At 43.0% G+C, this 21,829-nt stretch overlaps 1 protein-coding gene across 4 annotated transcripts in view; it reads left to right on the plus strand.

The window, feature by feature from the left end:
- The window catches only part of NCALD (neurocalcin delta), a 440,857-nt gene that overhangs the window by 402,163 nt on the left and 16,865 nt on the right, over nucleotides 1-21,829 (plus strand). For all 4 annotated transcript variants that reach the window (XM_047783505.1, XM_047783508.1, XM_047783506.1 and 1 more), the window contains one exon: nucleotides 15,251-15,647. In XM_047783505.1, the coding sequence (XP_047639461.1) occupies nucleotides 15,270-15,647 (378 nt within the window). In that variant the 5' untranslated portion in view covers nucleotides 15,251-15,269. The remainder of the gene's footprint in view (nucleotides 1-15,250; nucleotides 15,648-21,829) is intronic.

Genomic DNA, 21,829 nt, shown 5'->3' on the forward strand with positions numbered 1-21,829 from the left:
TCACCTTCCTTTCAGATTAAGCTTCCATTTTCATCTTCTCTTAACAAGAAATGGAAATAGTAACTGGAGTGTAAATAGCTGGACACAGGAAGGCTTTTCTTTCTTTTTTTTTTTTTTTTTTTGTCTTTTCTAGGGCTGCACTCGCAGCATATGGAGGTTCCCAGGCTAGGGGTCCAATCGGAGCTGTAGCCACCAGCCTACACCAGAGCCACAGCAACACCAGATCCGAGCCGCGTCAGCGACCTACACCACAGCTCACGGCAACGCCAGATCCTTAACCAACTGAGTGAGTCCAGGAATCGAACCCGCAACCTCGTGGTTCCTAGTCGGATTCGTTAACCACTGAACCACGACGGGAACTCCCCAGGAAGGCTTTTCTTAAGCCCTGAATGTGCACACATCCTCAGACACTTGGCAGTGTCCTCCCTGAGGCTTGGCTCTGTCTTCTGCTGCAAATACTAATCTGAGTGGTGGATTGGGGGCTGGGGGTTGTGAAGCTCTGTGTCCTGCCTCCACCTTTGAAACTTATCAGCCATGGGACCTTGGGAAAGCCCTCAAGTTGTCACCCTCCATGTAGTTAATATAAGAGTAATTGATCTTGCCTTCCTTTCTCACAACATTTCGAGACTCTGCTGAGACAGTGTATGTGACATCTCTGTCAACAGGCAAGAAGGGACCGTGCTTTATTTTAATGTGTGGCATTGGGCCACTGGTATAGTTCCCTGCATATACTTGGAGTTCTGTAAATATTAGTGATGCGGGTGAGTGACCTAAAAGACCTAAAAAATAGGTCTTTTTAAACCTAAAATATATGCTGCATGGATTTCAAAAGCAGTGCTCTGTGTTTTATTTTAAATCCGTATGGTGAGATTAGAAGCGAGGGGAAATCGGTGAAGTTAGAATTGAGACCAAATTGAATTTAGTGATCCATTCATTTGGTCCACAGACCTTTACTGAGCAACTTTTATGTGCCGGGCCTGGTTCTAGGCACTGAGGTTAGCACAGTAAACAAAACAGACCAAAATCTGTGACCTCAGGAAGCCTCCATTCTTGTGGGGTAGGGGGGGTGGGGGGCGGGTAGATAGACAATGAGGACGGTGAAGTGATGTGATGTTAGGTGTGAAGGCAATGGATACGGTCGAGAAAGAGGATCAGGGGTTAATGTTTTTCCTGGCGGGTGAGGGGAGGCGCCACTGAGAAGGTGGCATTGGAGTAGGTCTGAAGGAGGTGATGAGTGAGTCATGAGGGCGTGGGGAGGTGGGGTTGGGAGGATTTGAGCCATGAGGATATGAGGGGAAGCATTCCAGCTATAAGGATATAGGGGGGTGACCTTCAAGCCATTAAGATTATGGGTAGATGAAGGCAGTCGAACCAAGAGAATGTGGGCAGCATTTGAGCCATGAAGATGTGGAGGAACAGAGACATTTGAGGCAAAGGGAACAGCAGGTGCAAGGCCCTAAGAAGGGAACCTGCCTGGCATGTTTAAGGAAAGAGGATCATGAGCTGCAGAGGAGGGAAAGAACTTGAAGACAGAAGGACGTATGGCCAGAAAAACAGGAGGAGGAGGATTATAATGCTGATGAGAACAATGCTGCTGATGATGAAGGTACTGTGTTGGGCGCTTAACCTGCTGGGCTCTGTTGCATTATCTCACTTGCTCCTCATAAAAGCCCCACTGTTTTATAGTTGAGGAGGCTTGTGCCTGGGGAAGGGTAAGTTTCTAAGGGTCGTGCAGCTAGTATGTCTTAGGGTCAAGATTAGAACCCAGTGTTCCCTGATGCCAGCCTCCATATACTTGGCTTTTGTGGTTTATCACCCTCTTCTGTGTGAGCAGATCAGCCCCCAGTAGTGTCTGTTGATGTATTTTGGGGGACTTTTTCTTTTCCTTAGCTAGCTTATAGTGGCTATACTATCGAGAAAAAAGCAAAAAATCCCCCGAGACTACTTTCAGTTCCCCAGGAAAAACAATCTACAGGGAAAACCAATACTAATACCATTCATGATAAACTTTGGCCCTCGACAAAGAAAATCTCAGTTCCCCAGATATTCTTAGTAGAAGAAAGATTCACCAAGGAGAACTCCATAGAAAGCAGTTTTCTTTTTCTTTTTCTTTTCTTTTTTTTTTTTTTTTTTTTGTTGTTGTTGTTGTTGCCTTTTCTAGGGCCTCTCCCATGGCATATGGAGGTTCCCAGGCTAGGGGTCCAATCGGAGCTGTAGCCGCTGGCCTACACCAGAGCCACAGCAACGCGGGATCCGAGCTATGTCTGTGACCTACACCACAGCTCACGGCAACACTGGATCCTTAACCCACTGAGTGAGGCCAGGGATCAAACCCACAACCTCATGGTTCCTATTCGGATTCGTTTCCACTGCACCACGACAGGAACTCCAGAGAGCGGTTTTCTTTGGTTAGAATGAAATCAACAAGTGCCAGAAATATTTGCCAGCTAACTTGCCAGTTAACCAACACCAATACATGTAAGTTTTCCAGCACCCCTCCACTTCATGGGATTCTTAAAAGTAACACCCCTTTGTGGTCAATAGAAAATAGGCTCCACAGAATGGAGCCATTGTTCCTCAGGCATCTACCGCATGCCAGCGTTCTTCTCAAAGCTGAAAAGAGAAGCACCAACAGAACACCATAGACATGCTTAATGCTCATTTAGAAGAGAAAGGACAGACGGAGGTAGGAAGTAATAAGCTCCACCTGGACACCAAGTAAGATTTCAACAAATAAGGAGAAGGGAGAGGGTCCTTAGAGTATTGGCTACTGGGAAGCACATCACTGTTTACAAAGGGTTTTGAGTTAATTCTCTCATAAGCTTCATTCCCTGGACCAATGTGAGGATTGGAGTGGAAGTAAAGGTCTGTGTCAAGTTCAAGATGGAGTGATGAATTCAGTGGTTCTGCTGAGGTTGGGGTGCCACTTTGAAGGTCCGTGAGGACCAAGTCCCTATGGACTGTAGCCTTGAATCTGTCACCAGTAGGGCACGTGGGAGACTTTTGAGAAATAACATGGCATGATCAGATGTGGAGTCTTAAGGCTGGAGAGTAGTTAATATTTCTGAATTCAGGTGGGAGATAATGACATTCTGCATTAAGAAATGGCTGCAGTAACTGGAAATCAAGTTGAGAGACAAGGATTTTCCTAAGGCTGTTTTTTTGTTGTTGTTATTTTTTGGGGGGAGGTTTTGTTTGTTCGTTTTCTTCCCTAATAATAGATGGAGGTTTTTTGTTTTTGTTTGTCTCCTTAGGGCTGCACCTGTGGCACATGGAAGTTGCCAGGCAAGGGGTCCAATTGGAGCTGTAGCTGCTAGCCTACATCTCAGCCACAGCAACGTGGGATCTGAGCTGAATCTATGACCTACACCACAGTTCACGGCAATGCCAGACCCTTAACCCACTAAGTGGGGCCATGGATACTAATCAGGTTCTTTACTGCTGAGCCACAATGGGAACTCCGGAGTTTTTGTATTTGTTTTAAGTTTATTCCTCTTCATTACTTCTGGTCTTAGATAAGATGGTTAAAAAAAAAAATCAATAAAATAGGAGTTCCCACTGTGGTGCAGTGGGTTAAGACTCTGACTACAGTGGCTCAGATCACTGCAGAGGTACAGGTTCAGTCCCTGGCCTGGGAACTTCCATATGCCTCAGATGCAGCCATGAAATAAAAAAATACAAGTAAAAAAATAAAAGCAATAAAACGCCTGAGAAGCATTTCTTCTCCCAGGTAAGGAAGAATTGATTCAGCCAGTCGTTGATATCTTATGTTTGTTGAGTGACATGCAATTTGTATCCAGTTTGTTCTGAAAATACCGTTCTTGTCCAGCCAGACCCTGAGAACAGGTTACAAGTCCTCCGTGCAGCAGCAGTAGTACCTTCCCACTGCTGGAGGGCCAGTTCTCCGAGGGGCTCCTCTGAGTCTGCTTTGCTTCTGCCCCAACCCCACTTTGCCCTTCCCAGCCTCAGAGGACAACCAGGGAAACAAACAGTGCCTTGCTCTGAATCAGCTGCTTCTCTTAGTGGGACCGCTTTGCTTAATTTCTGGTTAGATAATGACCTCTACGTGGGGAAAACCTTCGCCAAGGGGTCTGGCAGAATCCTCCCCCGGTGCAAACCCACAAATGTCTTTCGTATCTGGCAAGTGATCGAAGCCGGGAGTCAGGCGGGAAGCTAACAGTGGTCACTCTCTTTCTTCCTCTGCCATCACATTCTTGCTCTCGTTCTAATTCTCCACGGAACTAAAGCAAGGGAGATAGTGTCCCCAACTCTGCAGGGCTCATTGTGGTAAACAACCCACCAAACGGAGTCTTTATCTCATTCAGATTCATGGTCACTGTTTACTGAGCCCCTGCTCAATATCAGGCAATTACTGAGCTTTCCCTCCCTTGTTGGGGTTCCGTTTTCTTACTTCCTGTTTTCTCACCAAAGTCCCCCGTGAGAGAGATGTTACTGTACCTATATTGTGGTGGGAGAATGAGACCCTGAAAGAGATCATATGACTTTGCCAAGGTCACATAACACTGCTGTAATAAGGACTTGAATTTAGTTCCTCTGCTACCAAACCCAGTTCTCTTTCAACATGCTTTGCTGGACGACACCTTGGACAAAGTGCGAGAGGGTAAAAGAAGGTACTTCATGGTCTCTCCTGGTTAGCCATTTATGGGACTTCTTACTTGTACATAAGTTTGGTGGACAAATGTTAATATTTCAGTTAGGATAGGGATTGCTCAATCAGTACTTTCCAACAGAAGCATCCACATACCGAAAGTGATCCAGCCAGAGATGGGGAAGGGATGGGAGTGGGGAGGGTGGTTTTCTCCTTGCTCCCCAGGGACCACAAATTTATCATGATGGTTTGTGCCTCCAAGCCCCTCTGAGCCCCCTGGAATAAAGCCAAGATATGAGGTCCCTCTCACCAACTCCACAGGAAAATTGTAGAAATAAAAATATTATTGAAAATGCTCTGAGCTACAACCAGAATCCTAGACTCCCTTCCTTTCCATATCTTATGTAGGATGCTATTTTTGTAAGAATATTCATTTTAAGCCAGGAAACAGTAGATGTTAAACACATGTTTGCCGAATAAATAAAAAAGAATTAGGAACTATTCTTAGACCTCTATGGAGGGGCTTGCATCAATTAACTCAATGCATTTGTGGCCCCTGGAGGATGTCTAAAAATGGAGACTTGAGCTCCTCTTGTCCCTCTGGCTGCTCATCATGTGATGTGGCCTGGATCCCCCAGAGCCAATCTGTTTGCCCTCCTCAGTCCATGATGATTCTCTGCTCTGCTTTATGGATCTCTCAAAACCCAATGTAGTAATTCCTGTCTTTTAAGTAAGACAATACTTAGGACATTTGGCTAAGCAGACATTTATCACTACAGGCATTCCATGGAAGTCAGCCGAGAGAGGGCTTAGCCTGTGGCCCCCCTGGAGGATGGCCGAGGGCCCTCGGAGCTTCCCCCTCCTTCCCTCCCAGCAGTTGGCACTGACGTGGCACCTGCCCTGCGGTGGCCCAGACAGCAGCTCTGATGCAGGGGCTTGATGGTCAGGTGCTCTGATGGCCAAAGGACATGTGTGCTTCATCTGAAACCTTTGACTTCAGGCATCCCAACAATTTCTTTCTTTGGGACAGCTTTGGAGTTTCCACATGCCTGAAAGGAAACCATTTAGTGTGGCCCCTGTCCACTTACTTAGGCCACTTTAGGCATGCGGTGTAAATTCACTGCCAATTGCTGGCAACCGAGGAAGGGGTAGAAGTCAACCATTAGCTGGACTTGAGGTTGAGGGGAAGGAGTGGGCACGAAAAGTCGGGAGCTGAGTTTAAGCAATGGAGGATTTAGGATGCTATTTGGGTAGAATCGCTCTTTAGGCTGAAATGAGAGAGGGGGCACTTACCTGGTGACAGTAGTGCCCTCTAAAGAACAGGGTGGATGCGGATGTGGCCTCCTAGGTCCCAGAAATAGCTAATGCCAAACTCACAGGCGGGGCGGGGGTGGGGGTGAGGTGGAATTCCAAATCCAACTCCAGATCGAATTCAGTTCTGATCCTGGCTGGTGTATAAACTCTTGCAGAATGCATGGTTAGCGCGTCAAGGCTCTAGAGGCAAATGGCTTGTTGGAGAGTCTCTAAGGGAGGGTGTAGCAATCATGGCCCTTGTCAGAGACATCAAGAACCTCTTTGCAATAGACACTGCCCAAGGAGTCCAGGAATTAGGACTAAGGTAAATGCGAGGGAATGAAAGGAAAGTGGAATCAACCTAATTAGCCATCAAGGGGGATTAGTTAAATAAATTGCCTGCAATGGCCTATAAGCCTCGTATTACTAAAAATTCTATCAGCTCCCCAATTGAATGCTTGGCCCAAGGTCAGCGTGCAATACTGTCTGTTGAATCTGTCAATCAATCAAAACTCAGGAGTTCCTGTTGTGGCTCAGTGGTTAATGAACCCAACTAGTATCCATGAGGACATAGGTTCGATCCCTGACCTCACTCGGTGGGTTAAGGATCCCATGTTGCTGTGGCTGTGGTGTAGGCTAGCAGCTGCAGCTCCGATTGGACCCCTAGCCTGGAAACCTCCATATGCCATGGATGCGGCCCTAAAAAGACCAAAAAAAAAAAAAATCAAAATTCAGCCATTTAAAAAGATGAGCTAAAGCTGTATGTATAATGTGGAAGACTGTCCACCATATACTTTTAAATGAAAATTATCCCATTTTTCATTAGCGTGTACAGATGTCATTATGTATGCATTTAAATGTCTAATATATATATAGTATATTATATATCATACATAATATATAATATATATGTAAATATATAAAACTGTTAATAGTGGTTACTTCTTAAGAAGCACTATTGGATCAGAGTAAGGGTATTCACATTCTAGTTTTGATAATCCCTTTATCACTTGCATTTTTTACACTAATAGCGTAGTACTTTGGTAGTCAGCAAAACCAAAAATGATCATTTCCATTTTAGGGGACGAGGGAAAGGGTTGTTGTTAAGATAATGTTCTATTCAGAGTCTATCAGAAATATGTTTCATGGGCAGTAACGTAGTTGTACTTTATTTTTAAGAAAAATAAAACTTGGAAAAGAGCTCAAGGTCAGGCCCTCCCTCTCCAGCCTGAAATCCAGGTTCTGTAGAACAAAGGCTCAGATATTTCAGAGACCATAAGCCCTGCTTCACCCTGGGGAGAGCAGATGGATTTTCCCGGGCCTTATCTCAGAGCCTGCAGAAGGAAGAGTGGATGTGTTTCTAGTGAGCCTCCTGTTCATTTTGTATTTTGTACCAGTTTGGTTCTCATCTCAAACCCTGTCACCTCTCTCAAGGGGAGCAGGAGCAGGTGCAAGTGCGTGACCAGGAGTCCCAGGTAGGACCCCTGAGTCAGGAGTTGTGGGTCTGAGTATCATATCGGGAAGAAGGCTTCCCTGGCAGCAGTGTCGTTTTGACATATTTCAGTCAGTTCCAGCAAAGCCACTTTGTGCTCCCAGTGAGGGTGTAGGAAGTATGTCTTGCTTCCTTATATGAACTCATAATACCAGAGGCTGGAGGAGAGAGCATTCTTTCGTCAAGGCAACCAAGTTAGCGAGATGGTTATAGAACTTCAATTCTCCCTCTGTAATACTTTTTTTTTTTCCTTTTATGCACCACTGAGTTTAATTTCCTTCCTTTGCCCACTGCATATAAATATGCCAGTTAATATAGATGCTCCCCTCTAAAACTCCCACGGAGAGGCAAGTTCTGTTGAAGAGAAATTTCTGAAGCAATGTGTTCTTCAGGTTTTTATTTAGTCCCCCTTTTTTTTTTTTTTCCATGGGAACTAAGGGCAACTGACCTTGAAATGAATTTGCTGGATTTGGGCCGCCTGTAAAATTCAGACGGCCAAAACATCTGATGTCCCGGTTGTGGTAAATGGATGCTTCCTCCCATCAGCCTGTAACTTTTATCATTTCCTTCCTTACATTCGAGGAAGCTTTTTGAAGTTATGGTTTCATCATTTAGACATTCCATTGGTTGAAGATGCAAAGCAACTCTTAGAGGACAAGGTTACATGTCCCAAACAGGCAAACATTTCAACTAACCTGGCCTCTTTTGGAAACCACTGTGGTTCTGGGTTCCTGGTTGCAGCTGAACGTGGCTTTGGCTGCAGCTTCTTGCAAATTCCATTTTAGGAGACCTCAGTGCCATTTGCATTGAAATTTCCTCTGAGGTTAACCAGGCTGTCCAGGCTAAGTTATGGACTTTGCCCTGGAAAAATCTACCTCTGGACTCTGAAGACTTAACTCACAGACTTCTAGAACCTTACAAGGAATTGCAGCAAGACAATGCTGCAGCCCTTTGCACTCCACAGATGCAAAACACAAAGCAGGGAGGACATGTGTTCCGAAAGGTGCTTCTCGACTCGCCAGTTCCTTTCCCTGTGGCATCATTTTTTAGGTGCTGTTCCTTTTTTTTAAAGTTCTTTTTAGATGGCAAGTTACCTTCGTATTTCAGATTCCTATTCATGGGTCTTTGCTGGTGGTTTGGTGTCTTCTCTTGTATATTTTTCATTTCTCATCTGTGGTCAATATTAACCCAGGTTTATTTATTTATTTATTTTTTGGACCCTGGGCGATTGGATGAGACTCAAAATAAATGGGTTAAATTTCACATTGCCCATCTCAGATTAAACTACAGAATGCTGATGTTTCGTAGAAAATATGTGCATTTCATTTAGTGAAATGCAGTAGAGATTCAGCAAAAATTATATTATGTATCTTATAGTAAATAGATGGATAGGTAGACAGAAAGAGAGAGAGAGAGAGAAAGAAAGAAAGAAAGAAAGAAAGAAAGAAAGAAAGAAAGAAAGAAAGAAAGAAAGAAAGAAAGAAAAAAGAAAAGAAAGAAAGTTATAAGGTATATAAACTGAAGGACTGAAGAGCCATTTGCTATTTGACAGCATTTTTATCAAGGTCCTGAAGCAAAAGCCCTGAAGAGATAGAAGCCGGGAGGTGCAGGAGGCTGGGGTACCTGTGCTCGGGGGCCTGAGAGGAAGTCAGGATGGCATGGGGCCTGGTTCACACAGAGCCTTTGGGCCAGAGGAGGGAGTCTGGATTTTCTTTTCCGTGTGTTAGCCCATGTACAGCTTTAAGCAGGGGAGTGACGCAGTCTGTTCTAGGTTTTCTAAAGGTCACGCTGGGGAGCCGAGTGGAGAGCAGACCCCGGTAGGAGACAGAAGACAAGAGTGAAGAGAGAGGTTCCAGCGAGGCATAGACGTGCGGGAAGGAGGCGGCAGTGGTTCAGATGGAGGCAGGGACGGTGGAGATGGTGAGAGTGAATGGAATCTGAGGCACATTGTAGAGACAGAATCCACAGTACCCGCTGATGGGACCAAACCAAAAGGACTCACAGATGAGTTGTAGGGGCTTGGAGTGAACAGGTGGGTGGAAGATGATGTTCTTTAGGGAGACGGGGCAGGCTGGGGTGTGGGAGAGCCCAAGATTCAGAGAGGAAACCCAGTCCTTACTGCGTGACTGCATCGAGCACCTCCCATGTGTCCCTGGGCTGGACGACAAAGAGGGCATAACTTCAGCCTCTGAGACTACCTACCTGCTGGCTGCCGGCCCTTCTCACTCTCATTTGCTGCTTCCTTCTCCTCTCCTGGATTCCAAAGATCAGGGTGACTGAGGGCTCCATCCTCACCCCCTTTTCTTTTCCATCTATGTTCACGTCCTTGGTGGTCTCATCCAGTCTTTGGCTCTATACACGAATGATACACCTGTGACACCCGCATTTATTTCGCCTCCCTGGACCTTTTTCTCTACCTTTTGACCACCTGTTCAACATCCAACTACCTGTTCAACATCTCCAACAGGATATATAATACGCATCTCAGAATTAACACACGCACAGCTAAGCACCGATACCTGTGTCCCCTGCCTCACCCCCAAGCCCTGCTTCTCCTGCATTTTTCATATTTTGATAAATATCAACTCCATCCTTGCTGTTCTCTTTTTTCACACCCTACAGCTGAACCATCGGCCAATCCCGTTGACTCTACCTTTAATCTGTGTCCAGAATCCTACCAATTCTCACCTCCTCTGCTGCCACCCCGCTTCCACCCACCATCCTCCCTTGCCTGGGTCACTGCAATGACCTCTTAACTGGTCTTTCCACCTGTGCCCTGACCCTTCTTTAGCTTACTCTCAGCACAGCAGCCACGGTGATCCTGTTAGAGCATAAGTCACTTCTTCCTCTTCTCTGCCATGGCTGCATCTCACTCAGTGTGAGCCAGAACCCTCGCGGTTATCTCCAGGTCCCACACCGTCTCTTCCTCGTTATTGTTCTGATCTCCTCTCCTTCATTTCCTCCGGTCCTTGCTCCAGCCCTACCCTTGAGTGTGCTAAGTGTGCTAAGACCCTTCCCATCTGCTGTTTTCTCTGCCTGGAATAGTCTTTTCCCAGCCATCTCCATGGCTGCCTTCTTACCTCTCTGGTCTTTTTCAAAGGTCATTTTCTTAATGGGGCTTTCCCTGGCTTTTTATTTAAAATGTTAACACCCACCTACACCTGACATTCCTCAACCCCCTTACTTTTTTCCGTGGTACATCCCATGCTAATGTTTCACTTTTTTTTTCTTTTTTTTTTTAGGGCCACACCTGTGGCATATGGACATTTCCAAGCTAGGGGTCCAGTTGGAGCTACGGCTGCATCTGCAACCTACACCACAGCTCATGGCAATGCCAGATCCTTAACCCACTGAGTAAAGCCAGGGATCGAACCTGCAACCTCATGGTTCCTAGTCGGATTCATTCCCACTGCACCACGATAGGAACTCCCTTACTTACCTATCTTATATATTGTCTAACTCATGCCACTGAGCTGTAAGCTCCATGAGAAGAGGTGCTTTGCCTGTTTGTTCCCTGCTGAATCCTCACTGTCCCAAGCCGTGCTTCCTTCCTGGTAGACACTTAGCCCATGTTTGTGGAATGGATGAGTTCTCATAGGAGGTTGTCTCCTTCCTCTTCACTACTCCTTTCTGAGTTTGTATGGAACTGTTGTCTTAATTTCTCTATGTGTTTATAGAGCTAGTAGAGTGTAGTAGTAAAACCAGTAGACAGCCACATGCAAATAGAGTTTCCCACTTGGCCCTCTCATTCACAGGCTGTGTGACTTTGGACATGTCACTTTGCCTCTCTGAGCTCTTCCTTCCTTCCTTCTTCCTTTCCTTTCCTTTCCTTTCCGTTCCTTTCCTTTTCTTTTCTTTCCTTTTCCCTCCCTCCCTCCCTTCTTCCTTCCTTCCTTCCTTCCTCTCTTTCTCTCTTTCTCTTTCTCTTTCTCTCTTTCTCTCTTTCTTTCTCTTTGCTTATAAAATGGAAAAAGCTGCCCTGCCTATCACTCTGGGTTGCTGTGAAGGTTCAGTGGGATAATGTATGTAGCACCATCAAGATGATAAAATGTAGTTTCCACCGACCATAGCATTTGGCCCTGACTCCGTGCCGGAGATTTATATATATGACTACCTCGTTTCATTGTCACAGCAAATCAGTGACATATGGACTCATACAACTGAAGTCATTTTACAGATGAGAAAACTGAGGGGCACCGAGAAGTCAAGTGAATTACCCAAGACCCAGTTGATGGTAGAGCCAGGCTTTGAACCCAAGCATTTTGATCGCATAGCCCAAGTTTTTCCCCATTATATTTTACTGGCACAAAATAAATATTTTAGTGACTGAATACAGTAATTAAAAGGCTTTGACCTGAGGTACAACTTTTATCTCGAGATGATTTGGTTTTTTGACTGCTCATTAATATAGAATTTCCCTAATGTTATTTTTTTGCCCTCTTCCACGAAAACAGAAATTCCTATCTTCTAAAAGAAAATGGTATTGTCAGGCTTTTTTTTTTTTTCCTATCTTTCCCTTCCTCCTTCAAAGAATGAAACTCTTATCATCTGTCCCCTGAGATTTTTGTTGTACAGCCTAACCAAGTCCAGATGGTATTCTCAAGTTCAGATATCATACTTAGTAATGTATTTGTAGTTATCTATTAAAACCAGTTCTGGATTAAATTGCAAACACCCGCTTCCCAGTTAACTTATTCCATGCTCTTCTGCCTTGTTTGTGTTATGGCCTTTCTGTGCTAATGAATTTGTAAATGTGGTGTAATTACTGTTTACCAGAAAAAGAGCTGTACACAGATCTGTCTCAGTGGGAGACTTAGACAAAATGTTGAGGCAATTTGTTTCTAGTGCAAAAACAGCTAATAAATGAGAAGGACTTTTTAAACATTGGGAAAGGAACTTAAGTTTGGTTTTGAAGAAACAGTGCTTTGTATATCCTGGGAAATAAATCATTCTTTAAGAGAGTAGATTTAAATATCAAAGTGGCATTTTTCCTCAAGGCCTTGAACTCGGTGATTTGCACAGAACCAAAGTGTAACAACAGTGATTTGGTGGAATACCACACCAAAGGGTTAGGCTCTAAAAAACTCCCCAAAAGGAAAACTCAAAATGACTTGTAAATGCCGCGAAATGTTTCAGAGCTCTGTAAATCCATGTATTATGTATTACCTCATGTTTCTGAATTCCTGCCTCAGGCAAATTACCAACTTAGCAACTCAATGACAGTGTTCAAATTCTAATACAAACCAGCCTCTCCAACTTTGCTTTTTTTTTTTTCCTCTAGGAAAAATAAAGGGGGGGTGGGGGAGCAAGAGGGAAGTGAAAGTTATTGAAAGGTTCAGTTTATAAATTCTGTTTTTGTTCTGCTCAGAGTTGTAGTTTTTTTGCTCTTGCGTAGAATGGTATTTGCCTGATTCTGCGTAAAGAGACACCCATGAAAGTCAGTTTTTTTCAGGCATGAGATCTTAAAAGTTCTCACTGGAAGAAAAAAGTCTATAACTGTGTGAGGAGATGGATATTTGCTAGACCTATTATGGTGATCATTTCCCTGATACATATCAGGTCATGACGTTGTACATACTTATGCAGTGTTCTACAACGATTGTATCTCAATAACATGAGGGGGGAAAAAGAGATCCCCAAACCAAATAGCTTTAGTGTCTCAAATAATGTTCAAATAACTAGAACCTCCTCTTTGGGGCAGAAAGACTCCTTTTCCATGAAGATGACTCCCTATTTCCCCGTTGCAGTTATTATCTGTTGATCAGCCATTCCTTCATTCATGTGGTGTTAATTGTGGTGGACCCTAGAGTGACACAGTAACCTCAACAGAGACTCCATCTGAAGGGGCTCACCCTGTTGTGGGAACAAGGCGGTCATAAATAAACACCACAAAGTAAAAATCTCAAAGGAATTGGAGACTCGTTATGAAAATTGGGATGTGTTCTCTTTCACATGTTCTATGATTTTCCAATACAGAAAAAAAAATGTAAAATATAAATGTAGAGCTCCTTTATGAGAAAGGATTTATCTTGGGCATGCTTAAAGCATAAGACTTTGGACATGGGAACTAAGCTTGGTTATCACCTCCTGCAAGAAGCCTTCCCTGATAGCACCCACATCCCCTTTCGGCTTAAGTGTCCTTTCTATGTACTCTCACTGCACCATGTCCATTCCCCTGATGCGGTGTTTTGAATGTTTATTTCGTTGCCCTCTCAATGCCACCACCACCACCATACATAACACGACTGGATGCCCCTTAAGGAGGAGGGGACATATCTTTGCATCCATAGCACCTGAACCTGGCTGGCATATGCTGCTCAATGAATGTTGAATAGGTCTGAAGCTGAGAAGTTGGTACTTATGGGGTTTTGCCCATCTGATCAAAATTGTCTTTATTCCACACCTTATATTGACTTTTTAAATATGTAACAAAAGGGTATATGTATTCTTGTTTTTTGAAATGTAAGTGTATTAAAACATATATTAATAGCATAGTTAGATACAAAAAGATAGAAGGACACACACCAAAATGCTAGGGTAAAGATTTGAAGCAAAGTTGACTTTTTCCTATGCATCACTGCGTTGTTTCACTATTTTACTAGGGATGTGCTATCATGATGATAAAATACGAAGTTATTTGTATTTTCAAAAGGAAAGTGTGACCGATTTCCGAAGCCACAATCGTAAGGCATAAACAGCTTTATGGAGCATCTTCTTTTCCATCTAAACCCAATGTTAACAGTGAATTGACTTTGTGGGTTTAAATAACTGCCCTAGCTTGGTAGCACTTAATGGAATCAGATAGGTTTCTATTTTCCTTACTCATGTCTGTGTTTATAATAGTCAGAAGGTACCTAAGCCCTTTGTTTGCAAATACTCTAAAATATGCTAAATTATCCCTTTCACGCGCACGCGCTCTCTCTCTCCTGCTCCTCTCCTTTAATTTTCCCTGCTAATTCTTGGATTGGGTGTTAGAACGCCAGTCTTCTTAAAGCCAGGCTCAACATCTTGCAAATGGATATGGCAAAACTAAGTAACCAATTAATTCTCTCTCTCTCTCTTTCATTAAGAATCTTCTATTTCAGGAGTTCCCATTGTGGCTCAGTGGTAACGAACCCAAGTGGTATCCAAGAGGATGAGGGTTCGATCCCTGGCCTCTCTCAGTGGGTTAAGTATCTGGTGTTTCCATGAGCTGTGGTATAGGTTACAGATGCAGCTCAGGTCCTGCATTGCTGTGGTGTAGGCCAGCAGCTATAGCTCCGATTCAACCCCTAGCCTGGGAACCTCCATATGCCACAGGTGCAGTCCTAAAAGGAATAAAAGGAGTCTTCTATTGTTGGTTCTGTTTAAAAGAAATATCAGTTTTCTTCTCGGTAATATTTCTGCTCTGCATCTTCTGCCTGCCTGTCTTTGTACGTTTTGTGTCGCTGACCACCATGTTGGAAAATCCTAGACAATTCTATTGGACTAAACTACAGTTTATTTCCTGTTCCCAAAGGAACAATCACAAATTATAAAATGTCCCTGTGAAGAACAGGTTTAGCAGTTATATATACAGGAGTTCCTGTTGTGGTTCAGTGGGTTAAGAACCTGACATGGTGTCCATAAGGATATGGGTTTGATCCCTGGTCTCACTCAGTGGGTTGAGGATCCGGCATTGCCTCAGGCTGCAACATAGGTCACAGAAGGGGCTCGGATCCAGTGTTGCTGTGGCTGTGGTGCAGGTCGGCAGCTGCAGCTCTGATTCACCCCCTAGCCTGGAAACTTCCATAATGCCACAGGTGTGGCCCTAAAGAGGAAAAAAAAGAAAAAAGAAAGAAAAGAATTATATATACTGTGTTCTTTTCTATCTGCAGCTGAATTCTTGCTGTCAAGATGGGAAAACAGAACAGCAAGCTGCGCCCAGAGGTCATGCAGGACTTGCTGGAAAGCACAGACTTTACAGAGCACGAGATCCAGGAATGGTATAAAGGCTTCTTGAGAGACTGCCCCAGTGGACATTTGTCAATGGAAGAGTTTAAGAAAATTTACGGGAACTTTTTCCCTTATGGGGATGCTTCCAAATTTGCAGAGCACGTCTTCCGCACCTTTGATGCCAATGGAGATGGAACAATAGACTTTAGAGAATTTATCATAGCCCTGAGTGTAACATCGAGGGGGAAGCTAGAGCAGAAGCTGAAATGGGCCTTCAGCATGTATGACCTGGATGGAAACGGCTACATCAGCAAGGCAGAGATGCTCGAGATTGTGCAGGTATGTAGCCCTTGTCCTTTATAAAGAGAAGCACATGGGTCACAAGAACTGGAAAGTTCACAGTGTAGCTTAGTGGAGGGACTGCAAACTGGTGGCCCTCCTCCTGGACACTGATTTGGCCTAGCCAGTGTCTTTGAAAATGTTTAACCCATATACAAAAGAGGGAGATTATACCAAAAAAAAAAAAACAAAAAAAAAAACACAGGTTGGTTGGGATCTCTTAGAAATTCATGAGCTCTGACAACACTGGGCCCACATTCTTGCCCAGAATAGGTCATCTGGGGCTTTGTGGTGACTTCCTCCCCCGACCCCCGACAGAGGGACATGTGCTCTTTAGCTGGTCATACTCACTGGGGCCACTCCATCCATGCATTGCAGTGACCTGCCTGGACCTAGAGCCTGGAGTGATGTTTAATGATCAAACTCTGATCCGGGTTCAAATCTTGCCCCTTTCAGCCCCTACATGTGTGGGTTTAACCACGTTAGTTCACCTAACTGAGCCTCCTTGTCCTCATCTGTAAAATGGAACTACCAACAGTGCCCGCTGCTGTGGGGCTACTTTAAGATGAGATTGATTCTCTGTGTTCCATGCCTAGCCCAGTGCCAGCTAAAGAGAGATGCTATGATCATCACCATCATTAATTGCCAACTTTATTAGACTCTGGACAAAAGGTGGGGACCTCTAGTCTAGCTTCTGTCTACTCAGAGATTCAAGCAGTGTAGAATCGAGAACGCCATCATTTTAATAGGAAGCACTCCGTTTTATTTCCCCAAATCACTCGCCCAGAGTAAATGTCCCAAACGGAACAGGAAAAGGGGCCCTAGCGTCGGCCACACTTTCCTGTGGGACCGCGGCAAACTTGGGGGAGGGGGTGGGGCATAAGATGCCCCAGTCATGGCAGTGACAGCTTTGTCAGCAATAAGGGGATGCCCAGAGACCAAGCTGAGAGATTGAGTCACAGCTTGGGGGAGGATCAGGACAGCCTCTGCTGCATAAGAAGGACGAGGTGGTGGCAGGGCAGCCCCGGGAGGGCTGGCAGTCGCTCACCATGTTGACAGGCAAGTGGGATACAAGTGGGAAGCATCTGGCAGCAAAGAGCAGGTCCAAGAATTGGGCATTTGGTGTCCTGGAGGGCTCATCTCAGAGGCCAGCACTCAGCCCAGGCCATGTGGGCTCAGAGGTAGCACAGCAGCCCCTGGCAGATCTAGCGGGTGGAAGTGGCGGAGGTGGGGAGCATGATACAGGAAGACAGAAAGGACTCAGCTGCTGGTGAGGTCAAGGATCTGCCGACAACCCTGTTCCAGAAACTAAGGACTGAGCCCTCAAGAGAGCAATGCCACTCATCTCTATGGAGCCTGTGACTGAGGCCTGGACTCTGCTCCTGGGCAATTAGTGACAGCTACACACATTGTAGATGCGGGAGCAAGAACCCAGATGAGCTCTCCCAGAGCCCCGGCTCCTTCTCCTTTCTGCTTGCGCCACCAGGGGCTCTTCCTTCACCCAGAATAGTGATGAGCTGAATCAGTTGTGTTGAATGAATCCCTCAGACATGAGGATCTTGAACAAAAGGAAAGGATTTCTCACCTTCCCCAAGGATAAATATATGAAAATATAATAATGTCTACTACGAGAAATAAGAGAACTTTTTCTTAAAAACTGAAAATAGAAAAAATAAATCCCACCTCACTCACAAAGAGAGTCATCACTAATAATTTTCTACCATATCCTCCTGGTCCTATGTCCATGCATTTAAGGATATCTAATTGATTTCATAATGTATGTGAAATGTTGTCTTGCCATTTTCATTTTTAAATGAATTTCTGCTTTACATTGGAGTGGAGTTGATTTATGATGTTGTTTTAGTTTCAGGTGTACAGCAAAGTGATCCATTTATGTATATGCACATATATCCATTCTTTTGCGGATTCTTTTCCTATATAGGTTATTGCAGATTATTGAGTAGCTTTCCCTACAGTAGGTTCCTGTTGACGATCTATTTTATATCTAGTAATGTATATATGTTAATCCTAAACTTCTGATTTATCCCTCCCCTCTACTTTTCCCCTTCGGTAACCATAAGTTTGTTATCCATGTCTGTGAGCCTGTTTCTGTTTGGTAAATTAGTTCATTTGTATCATTTTTGACATATAAGTGATATCGTGTGGTATTTGTCAATCTCTGCCTGGCTGACTTCACTTAGTATGATACGCTCTAGATCCATCCATGTTGCTCCAAATGGCATTACTTCATTCTTTTTTATGGCTGAGTAATATTCCATTGTATATATTGCCACATCTTCTTTATCCGTTCCTCTGTCAGTAAACATTTAGGTTGCTTCCCTGTCTTGGATATTGTAAATAGTGCTGCAGTGACTACTGGGGTGCAGATATCTTTTCAAATTATGGTTTTCTCTGGATATATGCCCAGAATTGGGATGGTTTAATCATATAGTAGTTCTATTTTCAGTTTTTAAGGAAGCTCCATACTGTTCTCCATGGTTCTTGCACTAATTTACACTTCTACCAACTGTGTAGGAAGAAGGTTCCCTTTTCTCTACACCCTCTCCAGCATTTATTGTTTGTAGACTTTTTGATGATGTCCATTCTGACTGGTGTGAGGTGATAACTTCATGTAATTTCGATTTTGCATTTTTCTAATAATTAGTGATGTTGAGCATCTTTTCACATGCTTTTTACCAATCTATATATCTTATTTGGAGAAGTGCCTGTTTATCTTTAGCTCATTGTTTTTGATTGGGCTGGGGTTTTTTGGGTTTTTTTTTTTTTTTTTGGAAATTGAGCTAAATGAGCTCTTTGTATATTTTTGCTGTTAATCATTTGTTGGTCATTTTGTTTGCATATATTTTCTCCCATTCTGTGGGTTGTCTTTTCATTTTTTTTTAATGGTTTCCTCTGCTGTGTAAAAGTTTCTAAGTTTAATTATATGTCATTTGTTTATTTTTGTTTTTATTTTCATTACATTAGGAGGTGGATCTGAGAAGATATTGTTGTGAAGCCATCAGGTCCTGGAATTTTGTTTTTTGGAAGTTTTTAAATCACGGTTTCAGTTTCAGTACTTGTGATTGGTCTGTTTATATTTTCACTTCCTTCCCAGTTCAGTCTTGGAAGATTGTACCTTTCTAAGAATGTGTCCATTTTTTCTTGGTTGTCCATTTTACTGGCATATAGTTGCTTGTAGTAGTCTCTTATGATTCCTGTATTTCTGTGCTGTCAATTGTAACTTCTTTTTCACTTCTAATTTTATTGCTTTGCACCCTCTCCATTTTTTTTTATGGTGAAAGTTTTATTAGTTTCATTGATCTTTTCTATTGTTTTCTTTGTCTCTGTATCATTTATTTCTCCTCTGATCTTTATGATTTCTTTCCTTCTGCTAACTGGGTTTTTTGTTTGTTTGTTTGTTTGTTCTTTCTCTAGTTGCTTTAGGTATAAGATTAGGTTGTTTGAGATTATTCTTGTTTCCTGAGGTAAGGTGGTATTGTTATAAACTTCCCTTTTAGGACTACTTTGCTGCATCTCATAGGTTTTGGCTGATAGTATTTTTATTTTCATTGTCTCTAGGTATTTTTTGATTTCCTCTTTGATTTCTTCAGTGATCCACTGGTTTTTTAACATACTTAGCCTCCACATTTTTGGGTTTTTATTTTTATTTTTTTTCCTTTATAGTTGATTTCTAATCTCATAGTGTTGTGGTCAGAAAAGATGCTTGATATGATTTCAATTTTCTTAAATTTACAAGGCTTGCTTTATGGCCCAGCCTATGATCTATCCTGGAGAATGTTCCATGTGCACTTAAGAAGAATGTGTATTCTGCTGCTTTCTGATGGAATGTTCTACAAATATCAATTAAGTCCATCTGGTCTGAAGTGCCACTTAAGGCCTGTGTTTCCTTATTGATTTTTCTGTCTGGATGATCTGTCCAATGATGTAAATGGGATGTTAAAGTCTCTCACTATTATTGTGTTTTCTATCAATTTCTCCTTTTATGGCCGTTAGCATTTGCCTTATATATTGAGGTGATCCTATGTTGAGTGCATGTATATTTACAATTCTTATATCTTCTTCTTGGATTGATCCCTTGATCATTCTGGCATGTCCTCTTTTTTGTCCCTTGTAACAGTTTTTATTTTCAAGTCTATTTTGTCCAATATGAGAATTGCTACTCCAGCTTTCCTTTGATTTCCATTTACATGGAAAATCTTCTTCCATCCTCTCACTTTCAGTATATGTATGTCCCTAGGTCTGAAGTGGGTCTCTTGTAGACAGAGTGTATACGAGTCTTGTTTTTGTATCCAGCCAGTCTGTGTCTTTAGGTTTGGGCACTTAATCCATTTACATTTAAGGTAATTATTGATGTGTATATTCTTATAGCCATTTTGTTAATTGTTTTGGATTTATTTTTGTAGTTCTTCCCCCCCATCCTTTTTTTTTCCCTTCTCTTTTGATTTGATGACAGTCTTTAGTGTTGTGTTTCAATTGATTTTCTTTTTCTGTGTGTATCTATTGTAGATGTTTGGTTTGTGGTTACCATGAGGTTTTGATATAGCTATATATATACACAATTGTTTTAACTTGTTGGTCTCTTAATTTCAAATGCATTTCCAACCTCCTGTATTTGTACTCTCCTTTTCTCATGATTGCTGGTTTTGATATCATATTTGAGTATGGATGATTTCCTACCTTTACTGTTTGTTTGACTTTACCAGTGAGCTTTCCCATTTGTAATTTTATTGTTTGGGGTTGTGGCCTTTTCTACCTAAAGAAGTTCCTTGAGCATTTGTTGTAAAACTGGTTTGGTGTGCTGAATTCTCTCAGCCTTTGCTTGTCTGCAAAGCTTTTGATTTCTCCATCAAATATGAATGAGAACCTTGCTGGGTAAAGCATTCTTGGTTGTAAGTTTTTCCCTTTCATCGTTCTAAATATATCATGCCACTCCCTTCTGGTCTGCAGAGTTTCTCTTGAAAAATCAGGGGATAACCTCGTATGTTATTTGTTGGTTTTCCTTTGTTGCTTTTAACATTTTCTCTTCGTCTTTAATTTTTATCAGTTTGATTCTTATGTATCAGCATGTCCATCCTTGAGTTTATCCTGTATGGAACTCTCTACACTTACTTGACTTAAATGAGTGTTTCCTTTCCTGTGTTAGGGAAGTTTTCAGCTATTATCTCTTCGGATATTTTTCTCAGTCCCTTTCTCTTCCATTTCTCCTTCTAGGACCCCTATTATGTGAATGTTGGTGTATTTAATATTGTCCAGAGTTCTCTTTGATGTCATTTCTTTTCATTCTTTTTTCTTTATTCTGTTCTACAGCAGTGATTTCCACCATTCTGTCTTCCAGCTCACTTATTTGTTCTTCTGCCTCATGTATTCAGCTCTTGATTCCTTCTGGTGTATTTTTCATTTTAGTTATTGTATTGTTCATCTCTGTTTTCCTTTAAATCATCTAGCTCTCTTTTAAACATTTCTTGTATCTTCTCGGTGCCTCCATTCTTTTTCTTTTACTATCATTACTCTGAATTCTTTTTCAGGTGTATTTCCTATCTCCATTTCACTTAGTTTTTCTTCTGATATTTTATATTGTTCCAATATCTGGACCATATTTTTCTGCCATCTCATTTTGTCTAACTTCTGTGTTTGTGGTCTCCTTTCTGCAGGCTGCAGGATTATGGCATCTTTTGCTTCTGATGTCTGCTCCCCTGGTGGGTAAAGTTAGTACAGGGGCTTATGCAGGCTTCTAGGTTGGAGGGGCTGGTGCCTGCCCACTGGTTGGTGAAGCTGGGTCTTGTCAATTTAATGGGGAGGGCTGTGACAAGGAGTTTGGTTGGAAGCCACTGTGAGCTCAGGATGACTTTAGGCAGCCTCTCTGCTGATGGATGGGGCTGTGTTCCCACCCTGTTGATTGTTTGGCCTGAGGCTTCCCAACACTGAAGCCTTTGGGCTGTTGGGTGGGCCCAGGATTTGGTGCCAAAATGGCAACCTCCAGAACAGCTCACATCAATGAATATTCCCTGGGGGCTCTGCCACCAGTGTTCTCACCACCATAGTGAGCCACAGCCAACCCTTGCCTCCCATGAAACCCTTCAAGACTCGTAGGTAGGTCTAGCTTAGGTTACTATGGAATCATTGCTTTTCCATGGGTTCCTGTGCACATGAAACCTTGTATG

This window comes from Phacochoerus africanus, chromosome 6, assembly GCF_016906955.1.
Source record: "Phacochoerus africanus isolate WHEZ1 chromosome 6, ROS_Pafr_v1, whole genome shotgun sequence".
Lineage (NCBI taxonomy): Eukaryota > Metazoa > Chordata > Mammalia > Artiodactyla > Suidae > Phacochoerus > Phacochoerus africanus.